This window comes from Galeopterus variegatus, unplaced genomic scaffold (assembly GCF_000696425.1).
Source record: "Galeopterus variegatus unplaced genomic scaffold, G_variegatus-3.0.2 Scaffold1191, whole genome shotgun sequence".
Taxonomy (NCBI): domain Eukaryota; kingdom Metazoa; phylum Chordata; class Mammalia; order Dermoptera; family Cynocephalidae; genus Galeopterus; species Galeopterus variegatus.
The window spans coordinates 127,805-146,056 of record NW_007727302.1 but is presented as its reverse complement, the minus strand read 5'-3'; the positions used below and the strand labels follow the sequence as shown (position 1 = coordinate 146,056).

The window sequence follows — 18,252 nt, the reverse complement described above, 5'->3', positions numbered from 1 at the left end:
CCTCTTTAGGGATCTGGGGTCGATAACTTCGTATAATGTATGCTATGCGAAGTTATTACGATTTGCAGCAACATGGATGGACCTTGAGAGAATAATATTAAGTGAAACGAGTCAGGCAGAGAAAAAGAAATACCACATGTTCTCACTTATTGGTGGGAGCTAAAAATAAATAAATAAATTCACTCACACACACATACACACACACACACACAAAAAAAAAAAACGGGGGGGGGGGGGAAGAAGATATAACAACTACAATTTTTATTGAAGGTGTTACAACAAGCAAACGGAAAGGACATTCCTGGGTGGGAGGAGGGAGAGAGAGGAGGGAGGGAGGTTTCGGTGATGGGCCATAATAATCAACCACATTTTATATTGACCAAAAAAAAAAAAAAGGAGTAAAAGTAAAAAGTCAAGCCAAATTTCAGAAAGCAATGTGGCAATATGTCCATCGAAGGTCTCAAAACATTCAAACATTGACTCAGTAATTCTTTTGGGAAACCACGTATACATGGATAAAGTATATCTGTAATTACAGGATTTTATGCTGTCATTAAAAATTTATGCTTATGGGGGGGCCTGCCTGTGGCTCACTCGGGAGAGTGCGGTGCTAGTAACACCAAAGCCACGGGTTTGGATCCCATATACGGATGGCCGGTTTGCTCACTGGCTGAGCGTGGTGCTGACAACACCAAGTCAAGGGTTAAGATCCCCTTACCGGTCATCTTTAAAAAAAAAAAAAAAAAATTACGCTTATGAAAAAAAAAAAACAGTTGAATGATTAAATCATCTAAACTCAAAAAAATAATAATTTGAGATGGATTTTAGGTATAAATGTAAAAGGGAAAATGATAAATTTTCACAAAGAAAACATAGAATATTTTCATTTCTTTGGAGTAGGTAAAAATGTTTTAAATAGGACACAAATACCTTAAACCATTAAAGGTAAGATTGATAAACTGGGTTTCATTAAAATTAAAAATACCTATTCATCAAAAGACACCATCAAGAGAGCAAAACAGTGACCACTGATTGGAATATGTTTGCAATAGATATATTCAACAAAGGACTGGATCCGTAAGATACAAAAGATGCCTACAAATCATTAAGAAAAACATAGACAAAACCCACTTTAAAACAATGGGCCAGGGCTGGCCCATGGCTCACTTGGGAGAGTGTGGTGCTGATAACACCAAGGCCACGGGTTCAGATCCCTATATAGGGATGGATGGTTTGCTCACTTGGGAGAGCATGGTGCTGACAACACCAAGTCAAGGGTTAAGATTCCCTTACAGTCATCTTTAAAAAAAAAAAAAATGGGCAAACACTTAAAGTCTTTAGACTTGATAAAGGAAATCACCCAAGAGGCCTAGAACATATGAAAAGTTATGATAGAAATGCAAATTAAAATAGTGACACTCAGCCAAAAGGCCTAAATCTGAAAATACCTGGAAAGGGTATGGCACAAATGTAACTCTCATATATTGCTGGTGGGGGGATGTAGATTTGTACAACTACTTTGGAAAACTATTGAGCAGTATCTACTAATGCTAAACATATGACCTACTCTTAGTATGCACCCAAGAGAAATAAATGCATATGTCCACCAAAAGGCATGTATAAGGATATTCATAGCAGCTTTATTCACAATCCCCAAACTGGAAACAACCCAAATGTTCATCAACAGTCAAATGGGTAAATAGGTTGTGTATATTCATATAGTGTAATATTACTGAGCAATAAAAAAGAACTATTGCTACGCATAACGTGAATCATTCTTACAGGCACAATGTGTTGAACAAAAGAAGCCCAACAAAAGAATACACACTATACAACAGCATTTATATAAAATTCAAACACAGACAAACCTCATCCTTGGAGTTAGAAGTCAGAATAGTGGTTACCTCTGGGGGTGAGTTATTGACTGAGATGGGGCAAGAGGTAGCCTTCTGAAGTGCTGGAAATGTTCTTTATCTTTCTCTAGATGGTGGTTTCTTAGGTATATACATAAGAAAAATTCATCAGACCCTTAAGATTTGTGCACCTTAATATATATGTGTATGTGTATACACATATATGTATGTACGTATGTATGTATGTATATGTGTACACATATGTATATATTGTACTTCAATTTAAAAAGACAAACAAAAACTATACTTAGTTGTTGGTCACTTAGCAAATTGGCAAAAATCCAAAAGTTTCTTAACATACTCTATTAGGGAGGCTGCAAGAAAGAGGCACTCATACATTGCTGGTGAGAGTGAAAAATGGCATAACTCCTATGGAGGCCAATTCTGCAGTATCTTGCAAAATTATAAATACATTTACCTTTGTTATTTTACTTCTAGGAATTTATCCTACAACTACACTCTCCCACACATGAAATAACATACATACAACATTATTCACTGCAATATTGCTTATGATAACAAAAGACTGGAAATGACCTAAATGTCCATGAACAAGGGCACTAGTTAAATAAATCATGGCATATAGGAACACAGGAATACTATGTAGTTGTAAAAAAGAACTAGGAGGGTTTTTATACTGATATAGAAAGATCTCCCAGATAAACTGTTGAGAAAAAAAAAAATCAGACACCGTAAAGTGTGTATAGTACACTACCATTTATGTAAAAGGGGAGAATAAAAACATATCTTAGGGGCTGGCCTGTGGCTCACTCGGGAGAGTGTGGTGCTGATAACACCAAGGCCATGGGTTTGGATCCCATATAGGGATGGCCGGTTGCTCACTGGGTGAGCGTGGTGCTGACAACACCAAGTCAAGGGTTAAGATCCCCTTACCGGTCATCTTTTTAAAAAACAAAAAAACATATCTTAGTTTTCACTTATATATGCAAAAAGAAACTAGAAAGATACAGAAGAAACTAATAATAGGCATTAGCTGCAATGTGATGAAAAATTCTTGGGAACTAGACAGATGGGGGATAGCATGAGAAGAAGGTTTTTCATTTTAAATCTTTTTATGCTTTTTAAGTTTTGAACTATGTACATGTATTAATCATTCAAACATTAAATAAATTAATTTTTTTATGTTTAAAGGAACAATGGAAGGGAGAAGAAGCATCCTAATAGGGGTGACTTTCCAAAACAATGTCATCAATTTCACAATTTTATGTGGTTATTATACAGAGAACTGCTTAATCTGAAACGGAAGAGATTTAGGCTGGATATACAGAAGAACTTGCCAACATGAAAGAGAACTAAATATTGAAATGAAAAGATAAAATACTCTTATCTGGTGGCCTTAAAAATAGGCCAGATCGTCATCAATCTACAGAAAGGCAGCACTGGGTAGTATACAGGCTCTGAAGTTAAAGACTGGGTTAAAATCCTGACACACATATTCCTCCTAACCACATGACCTGGATGGGGCAAATTGCTCAGTGTAGGCTTCATCTAGAAAATGGGGTTATCAATAGTGCCAACTCACCAATTTGCTATAAGGATTAAATGGGATAATATAGGTAAGGCAACTACATTCTACCTCTCACACTGTATATAGGAACACGGAAGTTTGTACCTGCCTGTACGCTTTCTACGAGGCCTTGAGATTTAGATGTATCACCTCTCAGAGGAACAGCCAGTGCCAAAGAGTTATTTCCATTAAATTTTTCTCTCTATTAAATTCTTACACAACCCTGTTTGATGGGTTTCAGGCCAAGGTCAGATGTTCTCCCATATATATTACAAAGGTACGAAGGTTTAAAAATTGGAAATCATCAGTGAAATGAACAAAAAAAGATCCATGCATAGATTATAGCGCCAATTTAGAAAAAGAACTGGCTTTGCTTGGAAGAGGAGGAAGCCCCGCACTTTCCTGCCAATATCCAACCCCTTAACAATGCCTGTCTGGCAAGCCTGAGTGCTCCAGGGAAAGGCCACCAATAAAATCCTTCCAAGGGTCTGCGAGGAGCTGGGAGAGAGAAAACGCAGTCAGCTCTTTTTTTCTCTGCAGGAAGGGAAGGCTGAACAACTGCACATCAAGAGAGAAGGCAAACAAATTGCCCATTCAAGCCAAAATAAGATGCTCCTGAGGGAAGCAAAACAGCTGGAGCCAATTTAGCCAGACACGGAGGTGACGGACCTGAAGACAGAGCTGGATCTGGGGAGCCTGCCTCCTTCAAGCCAAAATAAGATGCTCCTGAGGGAAGCAAAACAGCTGGAGCCAATTTAGCCAGACATGGAGGTGACGGACCTGAAGACAGAGCTGGATCTGGGGAGCCTGCCTCCAGGAGGCAGGGATCTCCTGAGCAAGTGGGGGCCACATGCCCTCAGCTCACCTCTGCTGACCTCAGTCTAAGCTCAGAAATGGGAGCCAGCCAGCAAGCTTTGTCAGATATGGATGGAAATCCTGGGTGGAAAGTAACAAAGGAAGCAAACTAGTGAACAAGCCAAGTGAGCAAGCACCTGGTGACGACCGATAATGTTACAGGCGCTGAGCAGGCCCTTGACATACCTGAGCCATTTGGAAGAACAACTTCTAGGGGTGGGTATCATGATGTCAATTTCACACTCAAGAATCAGGCTCAGTGAGGCAGGGAGTTTGTACAAGGCACACAGGTAGGGAGCAGACAAGCCAGCCATGGCCAATAGCCTCAGTTCTTCCCTTTCTGATTGTCACCTGAGTTTCTCCATGCCCAGCTCCAGCAGCTCTTCTTTGTCTAAAGCAGAAACTTTGTCTAAAAGCAGAAACTCACACTACCTCACCTTCCTGTCTAGCAATGGGAGCACCTGGTGGTAAACAGAAAACATGTCAAGAGAAACTTAATTGGAAAACTAAGTAAAGAACTAAACCAAATTGCGCAAGAAGAGAGAAACCTGGAAGTAAATGAAATAGTGGAGCAGAATTTCCATCCCTGGAGGCCGGCCCGTGGCTCACTCGGTAGAGTGCGGTGCTGATAACACCAAGGCCACAGGTTTGGATCCTATATAGGGATGGCCGGTTTGCTCACTGGCTGAGCGTGGTGATGACAACACCAAGCCAAGGGTTGAGATCCCCTTACCGGTCATCTTTTTAAATAAATAAATAAATAAATAAATAGGGCCGGCCTGGTAGCACTCGGTAGAGTGTGGCGCTTGGGAGCGCGGCGGCGCTCCCGCCGAGGGTTCAGATCCCATATAGAGACTGGTCCGCTCACTGGTTGAGCGCAGTGCGGGCGCAACACCGAGGGTTGCAATCCCATTACTGGTCACGAAAAAAGACAAAAAAGGGGAAAAAAAATAATAATAAAATTAAATAAATAAATAAATAAATAAAAATAAAAGAATTTCCATCCCTGGAAGAAAGTGAAACGTGGCTGCTGTGGAGCTTGCCTCAGTCTGGAATATGTAGGGCCTGAGTCCCTTTCTGGGATGGTGGATAGCAGAATCCTGACCTGGAATAAATCAGGACTAGCACTCTTCCCAGGGCTGCTGAGATGTCCCTATCCCCCAGAATGTGACACTAGGCCCCAGTTTACAAATCCATTCTGCAGCTACGCTAAGATCTTGCCCTGGACCCTGACATCCAAGATGGGAAAGATGGTTCCCTCTCTAACTTCTCAGATTCCCACTCTGAGCATCAGGCCTTTTTGTAGTCATTTTACAATTACTTCCTTCCTTGAGATCTTAATATATAACAATAATAATAATGATAATAATAATTGCAGCTAACATTTATTGACTGAGCATCAGGCCTTTTTGTAGTCATTTTACAATTACTTCCTTCCTTGAGATCTTAATATACAACAATAATAATAATGATAATAATAATTGCAGCTAACATTTATTGGGCCTTTACTTTTGTGCCAGGCACTTTACAAAACAACCCTATGAGATCGATTATATGATATCCCTGATGAGGTGATCAAGACACAGAGAGGTTCAGCCACTTACACAAGGTCACACAGCTTATAAGTGGAGGAGTCAGGATTTGAATCCATGCAATCTGACCCAGTACCTGTGCTCTTCTTAACCACTACCCATACTGCTTCAGGTCATATAGTGGAAAGAGCAGTCTTGAAAGCCAGGCAGAGAGCTCTACCACTTACTGTTACTTATCCCTGGGCAACCTGTTTAACCCATTTCACCTCTAAGTCTCAGTTTCCTTCTCTATAAAAAAGGCACAACACATATACTTTGTGGAGTTTTGCTATTTCCGAAGAGAGAACAGGTTCTCAAGTCCTTTCACCCTTCTCTTTTTCACCTCCCTTTCTAGTTTGATTTATCTGTCGCACATTCATTAGACATTAAGGCTGCATTTACCCTTGAGCAAAGTTTGGCTTCACTATATTCCACTATTATATAGGTATTTCATGCCTATCACGTGTAGAACATGGCATCAGGCACTGAAGGGCCAGAGCTCATGGAATGAAACTAAAGGCAGGAAAATCCACCTAAAGTGGCAATGGCAGCAGAGTAGAGGTGAGGTGCTGGCTGGGAGAAACGTGGCTTTAAGTTGGCAGGAACTCTTCTCCTCCAGTTTGTCTCCCTCTTGCTAGCTTCCTGCCAGGGCTAACAGGAGGCTTCTTGTTGCTTCCTGTCACAAAGCTTGCACCCTCCAGTAGTAGGGAGCCTCTGGCTCCCAGCTCACAGGGAGGTAGACATGCCCAGAGCTTTGACTAGACCCACCTTTCCTGGCTCTGGAACCATTCATTCATCATTCTACAGACTGTGAGCAGCACTGGGGACAAAATGGAAAATAACAAGTCTGCCCTCAAGAAGCTCACCAGCATGCTCTGTTCTCCCACTGCCCCTGACGGCCTTCCTACTTGCGTAACACCGGACTCACCTTTGTAGTATGCCCTCATTTCTCTCTCCCAACAAAGACATACTTCACTAGAATAGTTATAGTAATAAGTGATTCTCTCCTACCCAACCCCTACCAAGGGAAATGAGAAACAAATGGAATATATATATGCCAGGCATTTTACATATATTATCTCACCTATCTTCACAACAATCCTGCAAGGTAGGATAATTACCCCCATTACATAGACGGGAGGGAAATGGATGCTCACATAGAAATGGAGCCGGTTTGAACTACGGCTGTCTGCTTGCAGAGTCTCTGCTCTTTCTACAGCCCCAGGCTGCCTATGTTAGCTCAGCCAGCTGCTCTGCTAGCTCTGGCCCCCTCCTTCATCTGGACTACGTGCTTTCACGTATGATTCCTGAAATCTTCTCATCTGTGCTGGTCCCAGAGGAAGCCAACCTCTCCCAGTCCAGTGACAGCAGAAGCAGTGCAACATTCTAGGCACCACCTTTGATTCTTTGATTAGCTTGTTTTAATTACACCCAGGCTGGTGCAGTTCTGGTATAAAGTACCCAGTACTGCTGCAAAGCATACAGGTTTGCTGTTACACTTTCTAGCTTGTTCTCTGACTCCAGTACCTATTACTCCCCACCCATTCTGCTGGCTGACAACCTCCGTTCTCTGCTGTCCTTGGTTCTGCATCTTTGCACATCACGTTCAGGCCTGCAAAGCAGTGCTTCAAACTACCGCCACCCTAGGCAGCTGAGCCAGCCTAGCTCAATTCAGAAAAGAGTGCTTGAGTCTCTGCTGAGAGCCAGGTACTGTTCTGGGTGTAGTGAATAGGCAAAAAAACAAGAGGAAAACACAGGGACCTTGCCCTTCAGAAATTTAGAGTCAGAGGCTAGGAGAGAGAAGCAGACAGGAACAAAAATTTTCAGAAAAGAGTGCTTGAGTCTCTGCTGAGAGCCAGGTACTGTTCTGGGTGTAGTGAATAGACAAAAAAAACAAGAGGAAAACACAGGGACCTTGCCCTTCAGAAATTTAGAGTCAGAGGCTAGGAGAGAGAAGCAGACAGGAACAAAAATTACCGACAAAAGGCAGGCAGTGGTGGGATTGTAATAGAGTCCTAAAATATCAGAGCTGGAGGGAAACTTGGGTTTTCTGTTTTAAGCCTTCCATTTTACAGGTGGGGGAACTAAAGCCCAAAGGAGAGCAATTACTCAAGCTAATAATATCAGGTAATAACAACTAACATTTCTAAAGCCTCACTAGGATCTAAGCACCATTCTACATGCTTTATGTATATTAACTCATTTAACCTTCACAACAACCCTATGAGGTAAATACTATTGCCCTCCTCATTTTAAAGATGAGGAAAATGAGGCATAGAGGGGTTAAACACCTTGTCCAAGGTGACACCGCTAGTAAGTGGAAGCCTGTATTGGACCCAGGCAGTCTGGCCCTTCATTTTAGTCTATTTAATGTACTGTGAGATGGAGAATGAGTCTACTTAAGGAAGTAATGAGAAGACTTCTTGAATGAATTACTTTTAAGTCTAATTATGAAAACATTCAACTTTGGTTATCCAACTAAGAGGAAGCCTCAGTTAACCAAAAGTTTGGGTCCAACTGGGAGTTCCTGAGTACCACTAAAAACAAGGCAGTGAGGGTAGTGAGCAGAGCCCCATATTTCCAAAGAAAGAGCCAAACCAAGAGGAAAGAACTTGGTATAAGGGATTTATTCAAAAAATGAGAAGCAGTCCAATCCACTTTTCCTTTTTATGTCTAGCTTTCTACACATGATGCCTCAAGCCTGTGAGTTCTTTAATATCCTCAAATGCCATTTCCTGAGGCAGGCAGGCCAGCTCAGGCACCTTAAAAAGATGATCAGTAATATGGATTGACGCTTTCAGAAAAGGGGTTTCTTAGTAAATCTTTGGTCAACCAAAGACTTCCATTTCCCCAAATCTTCCCCAACACACACACACACACACACACGCGCGCACACACGCACACGCACACACGCACATGCACACACACGCTTTGGTCAACCAAAGACTTCCATTTCCCCAAATCTTCCCCAACACACACACACACACACACGCACACACGCACATGCACACACACGCACACACACACACACACACACTTTGGCTTTTGGTTAACCAAGAACCTTCTCCAATTCTGCCATATGATCTTCAAAATAAACACAGTTATCAGTATAAAAATTACTTACCAATTACTGCCAAATTATGTTCTGAGCCACAAGAGACCTGTAAAAAGAAAGAAAATAAGTCACATTAGAAAAAGAAAATGTATAGATATTTCAGCTAGTATATTTTATGATCGTAGTTATTTTATAATTATACTAACATCCATCTTTGGCAAATTTTAGAAAGGAAGTAGAAAGGAGTACCATCTACAAAGGTTAAGACTATAATTACAACACATTCACAGCCACATAAAAAGAGAATATGAAAAAACATTGAGTGAAAATACACCAAGAGCTGGCTGGTTAGCTCAGCTGGTTAGAGCACAGTGTTATAACACCAAGGTCAAGGGTTCAGATCTCCACACAGGTCAGCCGCCAAAAAAAAAAAAAAAAGGAAAAGGAAAATACACCAAAAGTTTAAAAAGTTGTCTTTAGCCAGTGAGATCATGAGTTACATTTTAAAATCCTTTCTTTCTACATTTTTGTATTTTCAAACTTTTTATAATGAGCATATGTTACTTTAAAAATAGAAAGATAAGGCAATAAAGATAACAGTTTTTGAAAACTTAACTGAAAAGACCATCACTCTCATCTGGACTGACAGAATGAGCAAAGAATTCAGTGGTAACAGACTGGTCTGAGGAAATGCTTGACCTGTCCTCATCTGCCCACTCTCCCTTTCACCTTCCAACCAATACAAACTATCTGAAGTTCTTTGAACATGTCATGTTCTCTCACACTCTCAGGCCTTCGTACATGCTTGTTCCTCTACTCAGAACGCCTACTGCCTTTCTCTCCTCTGCTGTCTACCTAAAAAATTTTTATTCATCCTTTAAAATCTCAAAGCAGGGCCGGCCTGGTGGCGCACTGCTACAGTGCGCCGCTTGAGAGCGCCGCGGCGCTCCCGCTGAGGGTTCGGATCCCACATACAGACCAGCCGCTCACTGGCTGAGCGAGGTGCGGGCACAACACCAAGGGTTGCGATCCCGTTGCCGGTCCCGGTCCGGTACGGGCGCGACACTGAGGGTTGCGATCCATTGCCGGACACGAAAAAAGACAAAAAGGAAAAAAAAAAAATCTCAAAGCATCTACTGAGCTGTTCTTCTAGGCAGACCCGGGCACTCCTGTCATTATGCTCTTATATGTACCCTCATTGTAGCAATGATACTGCTGCCTTTTAACATTTTTTTCCTGTCTCCTCACTAGACTACATGCATCTTGAGATCAGAGCTAAGTCTCATTCACCTCTGTTTGCACAGATGGATTGTACAAGGCCTGGGAATTAAGTTAACATCTGCTAAATGAGAGAATGAATGGAGGAACAAAGTACATAAAAGAACAAATACCTAATACGCAAAAGACCATCATTTGGGGTTCGGAATCCAGTGTTTCCAAACAGTGAGAGACACTTCAATTGCCTTTCAGTCTCCCCATGTCCCCAGCATTACCAGGAGGAAGTGCCTGGGGATACAAAAGCATAAATGGTTCCCCAGGTACTAATTAAGAGGAACTCTAAACTCTGTAGAAGCGTACTGTGACATTTATCAGGATGCTCACCTTAGCTCCTGGAAAGAGGAAGACTTCAGATACTATGGAATGTTAATGCTGGAAGGGCCCAGGAGATCATCTACATAACAAGGAGAAAACCAAGGGTTGGGAAGGGGAAATAACTTGCTTCAGGTCCCAGAGCAAGTCTGTGTCAAAACTAAGACTAGAGCCACTCTGATTCTCCTGATTCTCATACAAGTTCCTTTCCTGATACTTTTCACTCTTTCCCAGCGAAAAACATGTGGAAGTAATATTCAAAGCTTCTTTGCACAAGCCCCTGACAGTTAAGACAACAGGCTCAAAAAGCATTTGAGCGCTGGAGTTCAATCAGCATACTGGTAGGTGAGAAGGGGCAGCAAGGCTCCCTAGGCTTTTTCCTGTGTAAAACCTGTGCTTCCTAGATCCCAGCTTCCACAGGGAAGTGGGCTATTCACACTTATGTGGACTCCCTGACAGCATCTGGCAAAGAAGCACCTGTATATTCTATGCCAAGTAGGTATTTCCAGGTTGTCTAGTCTCTGAGCTCCTTTGAGGCTGGCTCTGTGTCTGACTTACCTGAGGGCTCCCATCATGCCTTGCCCAGGGCCATACACACAGCATAAGTTTAGTACATGCTTCCTGGTTGTACTGAGGCTGGTTCCCTAGGTTCTGTTACAGGAAGTATAATCTAGGGTCCAGGGTCTCCTAAACTCCCAGGCTCTCACTGCTGCTAAAAGGTCCAAAACAGGAAATGAACCAGTCATAACCCTTTGTTCTGAGTTTCTGTTCTTGCAGGAGGCAGCAGGAAGTCATGAACCATGAAATACTAGACTGCCCTCAAAAAATATCAGCTGAAACTGAAATACAGTCCCCACAGATGAATTTTAGTAAATCTCCATCCAAGGAGAAGCTGGTATCTCCACACCTATCTGCCCCTGTTTTATGTCATGGATCAGCCACGACAGGAAGTCTCAGTTAGCCACCTATGGACTATAACCTGTACTAGTTGAGGGCTCAATGTTTAGCCCGTATGACAACTTCCTGAGGTCCCTTCCTGAGTCCAGATGTAAATGTGGCTTCAGAACTGACCAGTGAACTTTGTCCCATAGTCGACCAATCCAAATTGAACAAGCTTGTATCCTTCAGTTATATGAGAGGACCTAAATGGGAACTTGGGCAGGAAATCACACGGGAACTTTGGCTACATAAGATGACCCCTTTCCCTTGTTTGGCGAGACACTGCTTTGGGAGTGATCTCCAGTGTTCTTCTTACTTGTAAGTAATAAAGCTTTTTCCTCCTATCCTCGTCCTGACAGTTTTGTGCTCTCCAAGGGATGGACCCCCATTGTCTGGTAACAGAAGCTACTTAGAGTGAAGAATTGAGAAAAGCTACATGTCTAACAGTAGGGGGATGCTTATGTAAATTATGATAGTCATCTAATGGGCTTTTATGCAGTCTTGGAAAATGATGCTTAAAATAATAGGAAAATATTAATGATCTCATGAACTGAAAAATCACATAAAATTGTAAAAATAACATGATGTCAACTCTATAATAAAACATGAATAAAAAAGACTTAGGAAATACTTCAAAATGTTAACAATGATTGCCTCTAGACTGGGGATGTTGTAGGCATTATGAATATGGTTTCTCCTTTCCTTTTTCTGTACTCTCTGAATTTTATACACTATTCTTATAATCAGAAAAAAATATTAAAAATAAGAAAAAGTAAACATAATGCAGTTCCCACCTCAGAGGGGAAAAACCCATCCGGCTATAATATGCTATAAAATCTGGTATGTTTAGAAGTAGTGGAGAAAAAAGATTTGAAGGAAACATAAATAAATTATAAGGCGAGTTGCATCACAGTGGTGGAATTATGAGATATTTTTCTTCTAGTCTCTATTTTTCAAATATTCTTTAACTGTGGGGGTAGCGGCAGCAATAAGAGCAGGAATTAAAGCTAACATAAGGACTCATATGTGCCAGGCATCATGCCAAGGCACTTTATAATCATTATCACATTTTAATCATCACAACAATCTTTTCAGGTAGGTTTGACTTTGCTCATTTTAGATATAAGGAGACTGGAGGCTCATACATATTACAAAACCTTCATAGCTAGTTAAGTGGCGAAACTAAAACCCGGGTCTGCCTGATCTCCAACCTAGTGTTCTTTACTTTTATATCATGTTACCTTTGTTTTTGAAAATTAGTTATTTCATTTTACAAAACGCAGAGAGAGAAATGGCCTGACTCTGACCGCCAAGGTTCACCGTAGGACTGTGGACTGCAGAGCTGACCAGGCTTGAGGACCAGGGGCTTCCAGAAACAAGCCACTGACAAATGCCAGTATCAGGCAGCAGATGCTGCTCTGAATTAATGAGTGAGACAGTGATGAATGGATTTTGTCAAGCCAATGTAGAGCTTGAAGCCCAAAGCTCCCCTCTGCTTCTTGCTGTCTGTGCACTGGCATAGAGGTCAGGAGACTGAACACCACAGGCCACAAAATCTCAGGGCTGTACTCCTTCAACGAGATTGTATCAATGACCATTTGCCTCATGTTGCTCCTGTCAGCATCTACCCACTGCCCAGCTGCATACAGCTTTCTAGGAGACTCTGTTAACAATGGCAATGTGCCCAGGAGAAAGAGATTCAGGAGCCAGGAGGCCAGTTGAGTCCTAGGTCCTCTGCTTTCCAGCTTTGAGACCTTCAGCAAGTTAAACTCTCAGACGTCAGTGTTCTCAGGTGTGAAAAGTAGTTAACAGTGTCTGTCTTGTCTGCCTCACAGAATTGCTAGAGGACAAATGAGATAATCCATCCCCTCACAGCCATGCGTCCCACCCTCCTTCCTTACATACAAATCTGACCATGTCATGACCCTGTATAAAACCCTTCAAAGGCTCCCAGTATTGGTAGGGCAAAGTCTAAGCTTCATAGTATGGCTTACAAGGTCCTTATGAGTAGGTCCATTTACGTCTCTGGCCTCATTTCCTCCTGCTGCTACTCAAGAACCCTCAACCTCAAACAACATATTCCCTTTGTTCCATTCACACCATATTACATTATCTCACATGTGATGTCTATTCACAGACTATGCACATGTCAGTCACCTCTGTGTCTCAGACACCCAGCAGACTGCCTGCCCAATAGTGTCTCTGCCACACACAGCCCAAGTGCAAGGCACGGGTGTGAAGGGGATGGTTCAACATATGTGTCAATAAATGTGATATGCCACATCAAAAAAATTAAGAACAAAATCCATATGATTATCTCAAAAGACACAGAAAAAGCATTCAACAAAATTCAGCATTGCTTCATTCTCCAGAGCCATTAGAGCCCAGCTGCCTGCCTGTCTGGAGCCAAAAGAGCCCGTCCAGCTATTGCCTCGAGGCCTCAGAGCCTTGTTTGCTGTTATCTTCCGTCCCTCCCTATCCTGTGCACTATGGGTGTAGGTAGCTTTACAACTTGCCATAGATAATGGGAATTTTCCATTTACCGGAATAACCCACCCTGTGGTTTTCTCAGTAAACCGTCTGCATACTTAATTATCTGCTGATTCCCTCCTGCTGTCTATATAAACTGTGACCTTCTGGCTAATAAACAAGACTTGATCAGAATACTGTCTTGTCTCCCATTTCTCGCGTCTCTTGTTCCATCCCATTCCCACTCCCCCCTCCAGGGTCTGTGTTGAATATCCTGCGAGTTGGGACAAAGGGGCCCAGTACAAAGAGAAGGGGCTCAAGGAAGGTATATAATGATCCCAAAGCAAGGATGATAGCAGTGTGGCCGCTCCACTGCAATTGGAAACAGGCCCTGAGATGCAGTAGGGACAAGAAGGAGACAGCACTACAAGAATAGAGGTGAAGATGCTGGGGGCATCAAAAGCACAGTAGTAACTCCAGCACAGCAAAGCATGGAAGACCACAACAGAGTCAGTCCTAGGAAACAGAGTCCCACTATAGAGAAAGCTAGTTCTAGCTTGTTAGTTGAGGCCTTCAAGAAAAGGGGGACACACTTCCCCAAGGGTAGTGGGTGGGGAACAGATACTAGAGAGGTCTCCTCTGTTCAAGGTCCTGAGCCTGAGGATCTAGAGCTTCAGAAAACAATTTCCAAACCCACAACTGCCAGTGGGACAAGGTCTCCCACCCACCCACCAGGCTAGACTCCATCAATTCTTGTGAGAAGAGTCACAACTCCCCTGGGCGCTAGATCTTATGAAAACAGCTGGACCGGGGCAAGAACTGACTGATAGCCCACCCACCAGGCTAGACTCCATCAATTCTTGTGAGAAGAGTCACAACTCCCCTGGGCGCTACATCTTATGAAAACAGCTGGACCGGGGCAAGAACTGACTGATAGTAGATGTCCAGTAAATATATGCTGAATGCATTAATGTGCTGAATAAATGAATAATTGAATATATAATCAAAAAATAGGTGAAAGTGAAAATATACGCCAACTGTTGCATGTGACTACTTTAGTTCTCAGCAGTACAGTTGTACCATTTGTAAAAACAGCTGACTGGCCCTTGTTGAGTGCTTATGGCCAGGCACCTAAGAAAGTTAACAGCTTTGCCTGTATTATCACATTTATACAAAACCTAAGAGATCGATTCTTTTGCTACAACCAGTTTACAAATGAGGCGACTGGGCTTCAGAGAGGTAGGTAACTTAACTTGCCCAGTGTCTTACAGCTAGTGGAGATGCAGGATTCTATGACGCTTCAGATTCAAGCCTTCTGTCCTCCCAAAGGTTTTAACCCTTCCTTTTTGCATATAGGAGGGAAATAAACTACCCACCCAGCTCCTTCCTTTGGGCAAACCCTGTGCTAATTACAATGGATCTTAAGCTGAGAGAGCTCTAGATTTACAGAGCCCAAACATCTTGCCTGGGACTAGGAGCGCCCACCTTTGGACTGATCAAGAAGCTGCTCCAGGGCTATTTCTTGATGGAATGGCTGTAAAATGGCAACAAAGTTTTGTCCCCTGTCGTCCTCACTGGAGCTATCACCTCGTGGGAGAACTCCGCCAGACTGTTTAACTCTGAACATTCTAAGCAGGGTAAACTCAGGGCGCAGAAAACAGAGTGGGGTGGGAAACAATACAGGGGTGCGACAAGGACTCAGGGGAGGAAGCACCGGGACGCCAAGGAGAGGAAGCGGGGCCGAGGCCGGTCCCACGACACTGGCCAGGGCCCGCTGCAGCGCGGGGCCATCCAGGGCGCCCAGCGACCGCCGGAGCCAGCTGATTGGTTCCCGCCCGGCGCCAATGGGCCCGGGCGCAGATACTATGGCAACGGGGCGCCTGTACAGAGGCACGTGACAACCAGGGATGGGGAGGAGGTGGGCATCGGCTGGTGGGGTGCTGGGCGACGGGCCACAGGGTGAGTCTTTGGCAGGCACAGCCACCCAGTGGGAGAAGCGTGCCTGAAGCAGCTACAGAAGGGCAGCCCCGGCTGGCTGGGCAGCCTGCCGCCCGCCCAGGTTAACAGGGCAATGGAATGGGCGCCTCAGTCCGCCTTTGCTAGAGCTCCGCCCAAACCCAGCTGCCATCTGTGTGGAGCTCTGGGGTGACAACCAGAATTTCCAAACTGTTCGAAAAGCAGGGCTGGGAGCCTGGGCACGTTTGGCAAGCAAATGAAATCCTGTGAGCCAACGGAGCTCTACCCTTAGGCTCAGAAATAGCCCCAAGTGGAGGAGGCCATGGTGACACCAGAGACGCAACACAGTTGCTTGCTACTGAAAGTACCTAGCCTTACAAAGATACCTTAAAAAAAAAAAAAAAAGGAATTGGCTTTACAGAGAGAGACAATGGGTTCTTCTATCTTTGACTTTGAGGTGGAGGACAGATGGAGCCTCTGGGTCTGTAGGTCCCTTTGGGGGGTGGGGAGGGGACTCCTTTGATATCTAGGCTTCAGTTAAAAATTCAAGCTTGAAGGGGCTACCACTACCTAAACCAAAGAGCATTTCAGCATCAGCATGAATAATGACAGCAGTGGATAACAGCCCATTGAATAAAAATCCATGAGTACATACTGAGTAACAAATAATAGGGGAGCAGGAAAAGCTCTTCCTTATAGTAGGATGCCAAAAATAATAAATGTAAAAGGAATAATTGGGCTAGAAAATAATTGTGCAACTATTATAGTAATAGTAAATTCAGACAAGAATCATTAATGCATGTTAAAACTACTGGGCAAAAGTCTGAAGAGGAACAGGGTATTTACATAGTCTCAAAGTATCTATTCACAGATTACTTCTTAATTACAAAGGATAAGTGACAACTTTACAGCGGAGAAAGGAGGCAGACACTACCTTTCACAAGTGATTTAAGTATCACTAATAATGGGATTAACTGGCATCAGTTGCCTCTTCATATGATGCATTAAAGACAGACAACATCACTTTGGTATTTCTGTGAAAAGTGCATTAAGTGAAATCTAATCATGAGGAAATCAGACAAAACCAATTCAGGGACATTATACAAAGAAACTACAAAATAACTGTCCTGTACTCTTAAAAAACATTAATGTCATAAAAGACAAGGAAAAGCTATTCCAGATTAAAGCAGGCAAAGAGACATGACAACTAAATGCAATACATGATCCTGAATTGGATCCTGGATCAAAGTGAAAAATTGCCATAAAAGATAGCATTGAGACAACTGGAGAAACATGAAGACGCTCCGTAGATTAGATAATAGTATTCTGTCAATGTTAAATTTTCAGAAGAGAAAGAGAGAGCACACAAATGCACACAAATATCGCAAAATATTAATACATGCTGTGTGTCTGGGTAAAGGGATTTGGGGAATTCTTTATATTATTCTTGCAATTCTTCCATAAATTTGAAATTATTTCAAAGTAAAAGGTATAAAAAAATTAAACAGGCAAAATTAATCTATGATGAAAGTTTAGAATGGTGAATGGTAATTATTTTGGGGTGGGTATATCTGGGAAGCTTGCTGAAGTGCCTAATTTGGGTGATTACACAGGTGTACAAGAATATAAAACTCCATGAGTTGAACACTTAAGATTTGCACATTCTCCTGTATGTAAGTTAGACATCAACCAAAACAAAGAAAAAGGAAAACAAACAAACCAAAAAACCATAGAAGGATAGCCTTCCCTCTTTCTCTCACAGACCACAGCTGTGGCCTGGTGGGGAATTGGCCTGTGCAAAGAAGTGGGTAGCAGGACTGTGGCACAGTGGGTTGGTTTTACACAGGTGAACTGAGCAAATAAGTAAATGTATTGAAGATAATGGGAACAATATTTCTCATTGTCAGAGAAGTGAACAACAGTGAAAAGAGGAAGATATAAAAGGAACCCTGTAGTGTCAGATTACAATTAAAGATATTGGTGTGAACTCATGGTTTTCAAGATAGATTGATAGATACAGAGATATAAAAATAAATATATATGCTAAATATTATCCTGATTGGATCACCACATATTATACACGGGTATGGAATGTGGACCAACACATATTGTACATGGGTTGAATAACTCTGTACCCCACATATATTTATAATCAAATGTTTGATTAAAAAATAAAAGCTTCCCATAACAGGGAGCTCACCACTTTCCAAGGTAGACCACTCCATTTTAGAATAGCTGTGTTAAAAGGCTCTTCTGCATATTGGACCATACTCTGTGTTGATCATACTATGTTGCCATCTGGAACCCTGCAGGACAAGTTTTTTTTTTTTTTTTTTCCTTTTTGCGACTGGTAAGGGGAAAGTAACCCTTGGCTTG

General features: G+C 42.5%; 1 protein-coding gene across 1 annotated transcript in view; it reads right to left on the bottom strand.

Moving 5' to 3' along the window:
- The window catches only part of LOC103592652 (secretion-regulating guanine nucleotide exchange factor-like), a gene marked incomplete at its 5' end in the record, with an annotated part of 221,382 nt that overhangs the window by 94,010 nt on the left and 109,120 nt on the right, over positions 1–18,252 (bottom strand). The window contains one exon of the mRNA XM_008575455.1: positions 8,992–9,028. Within this exon, the coding sequence (XP_008573677.1) occupies positions 8,992–9,028 (37 nt within the window). The remainder of the gene's footprint in view (positions 1–8,991; positions 9,029–18,252) is intronic.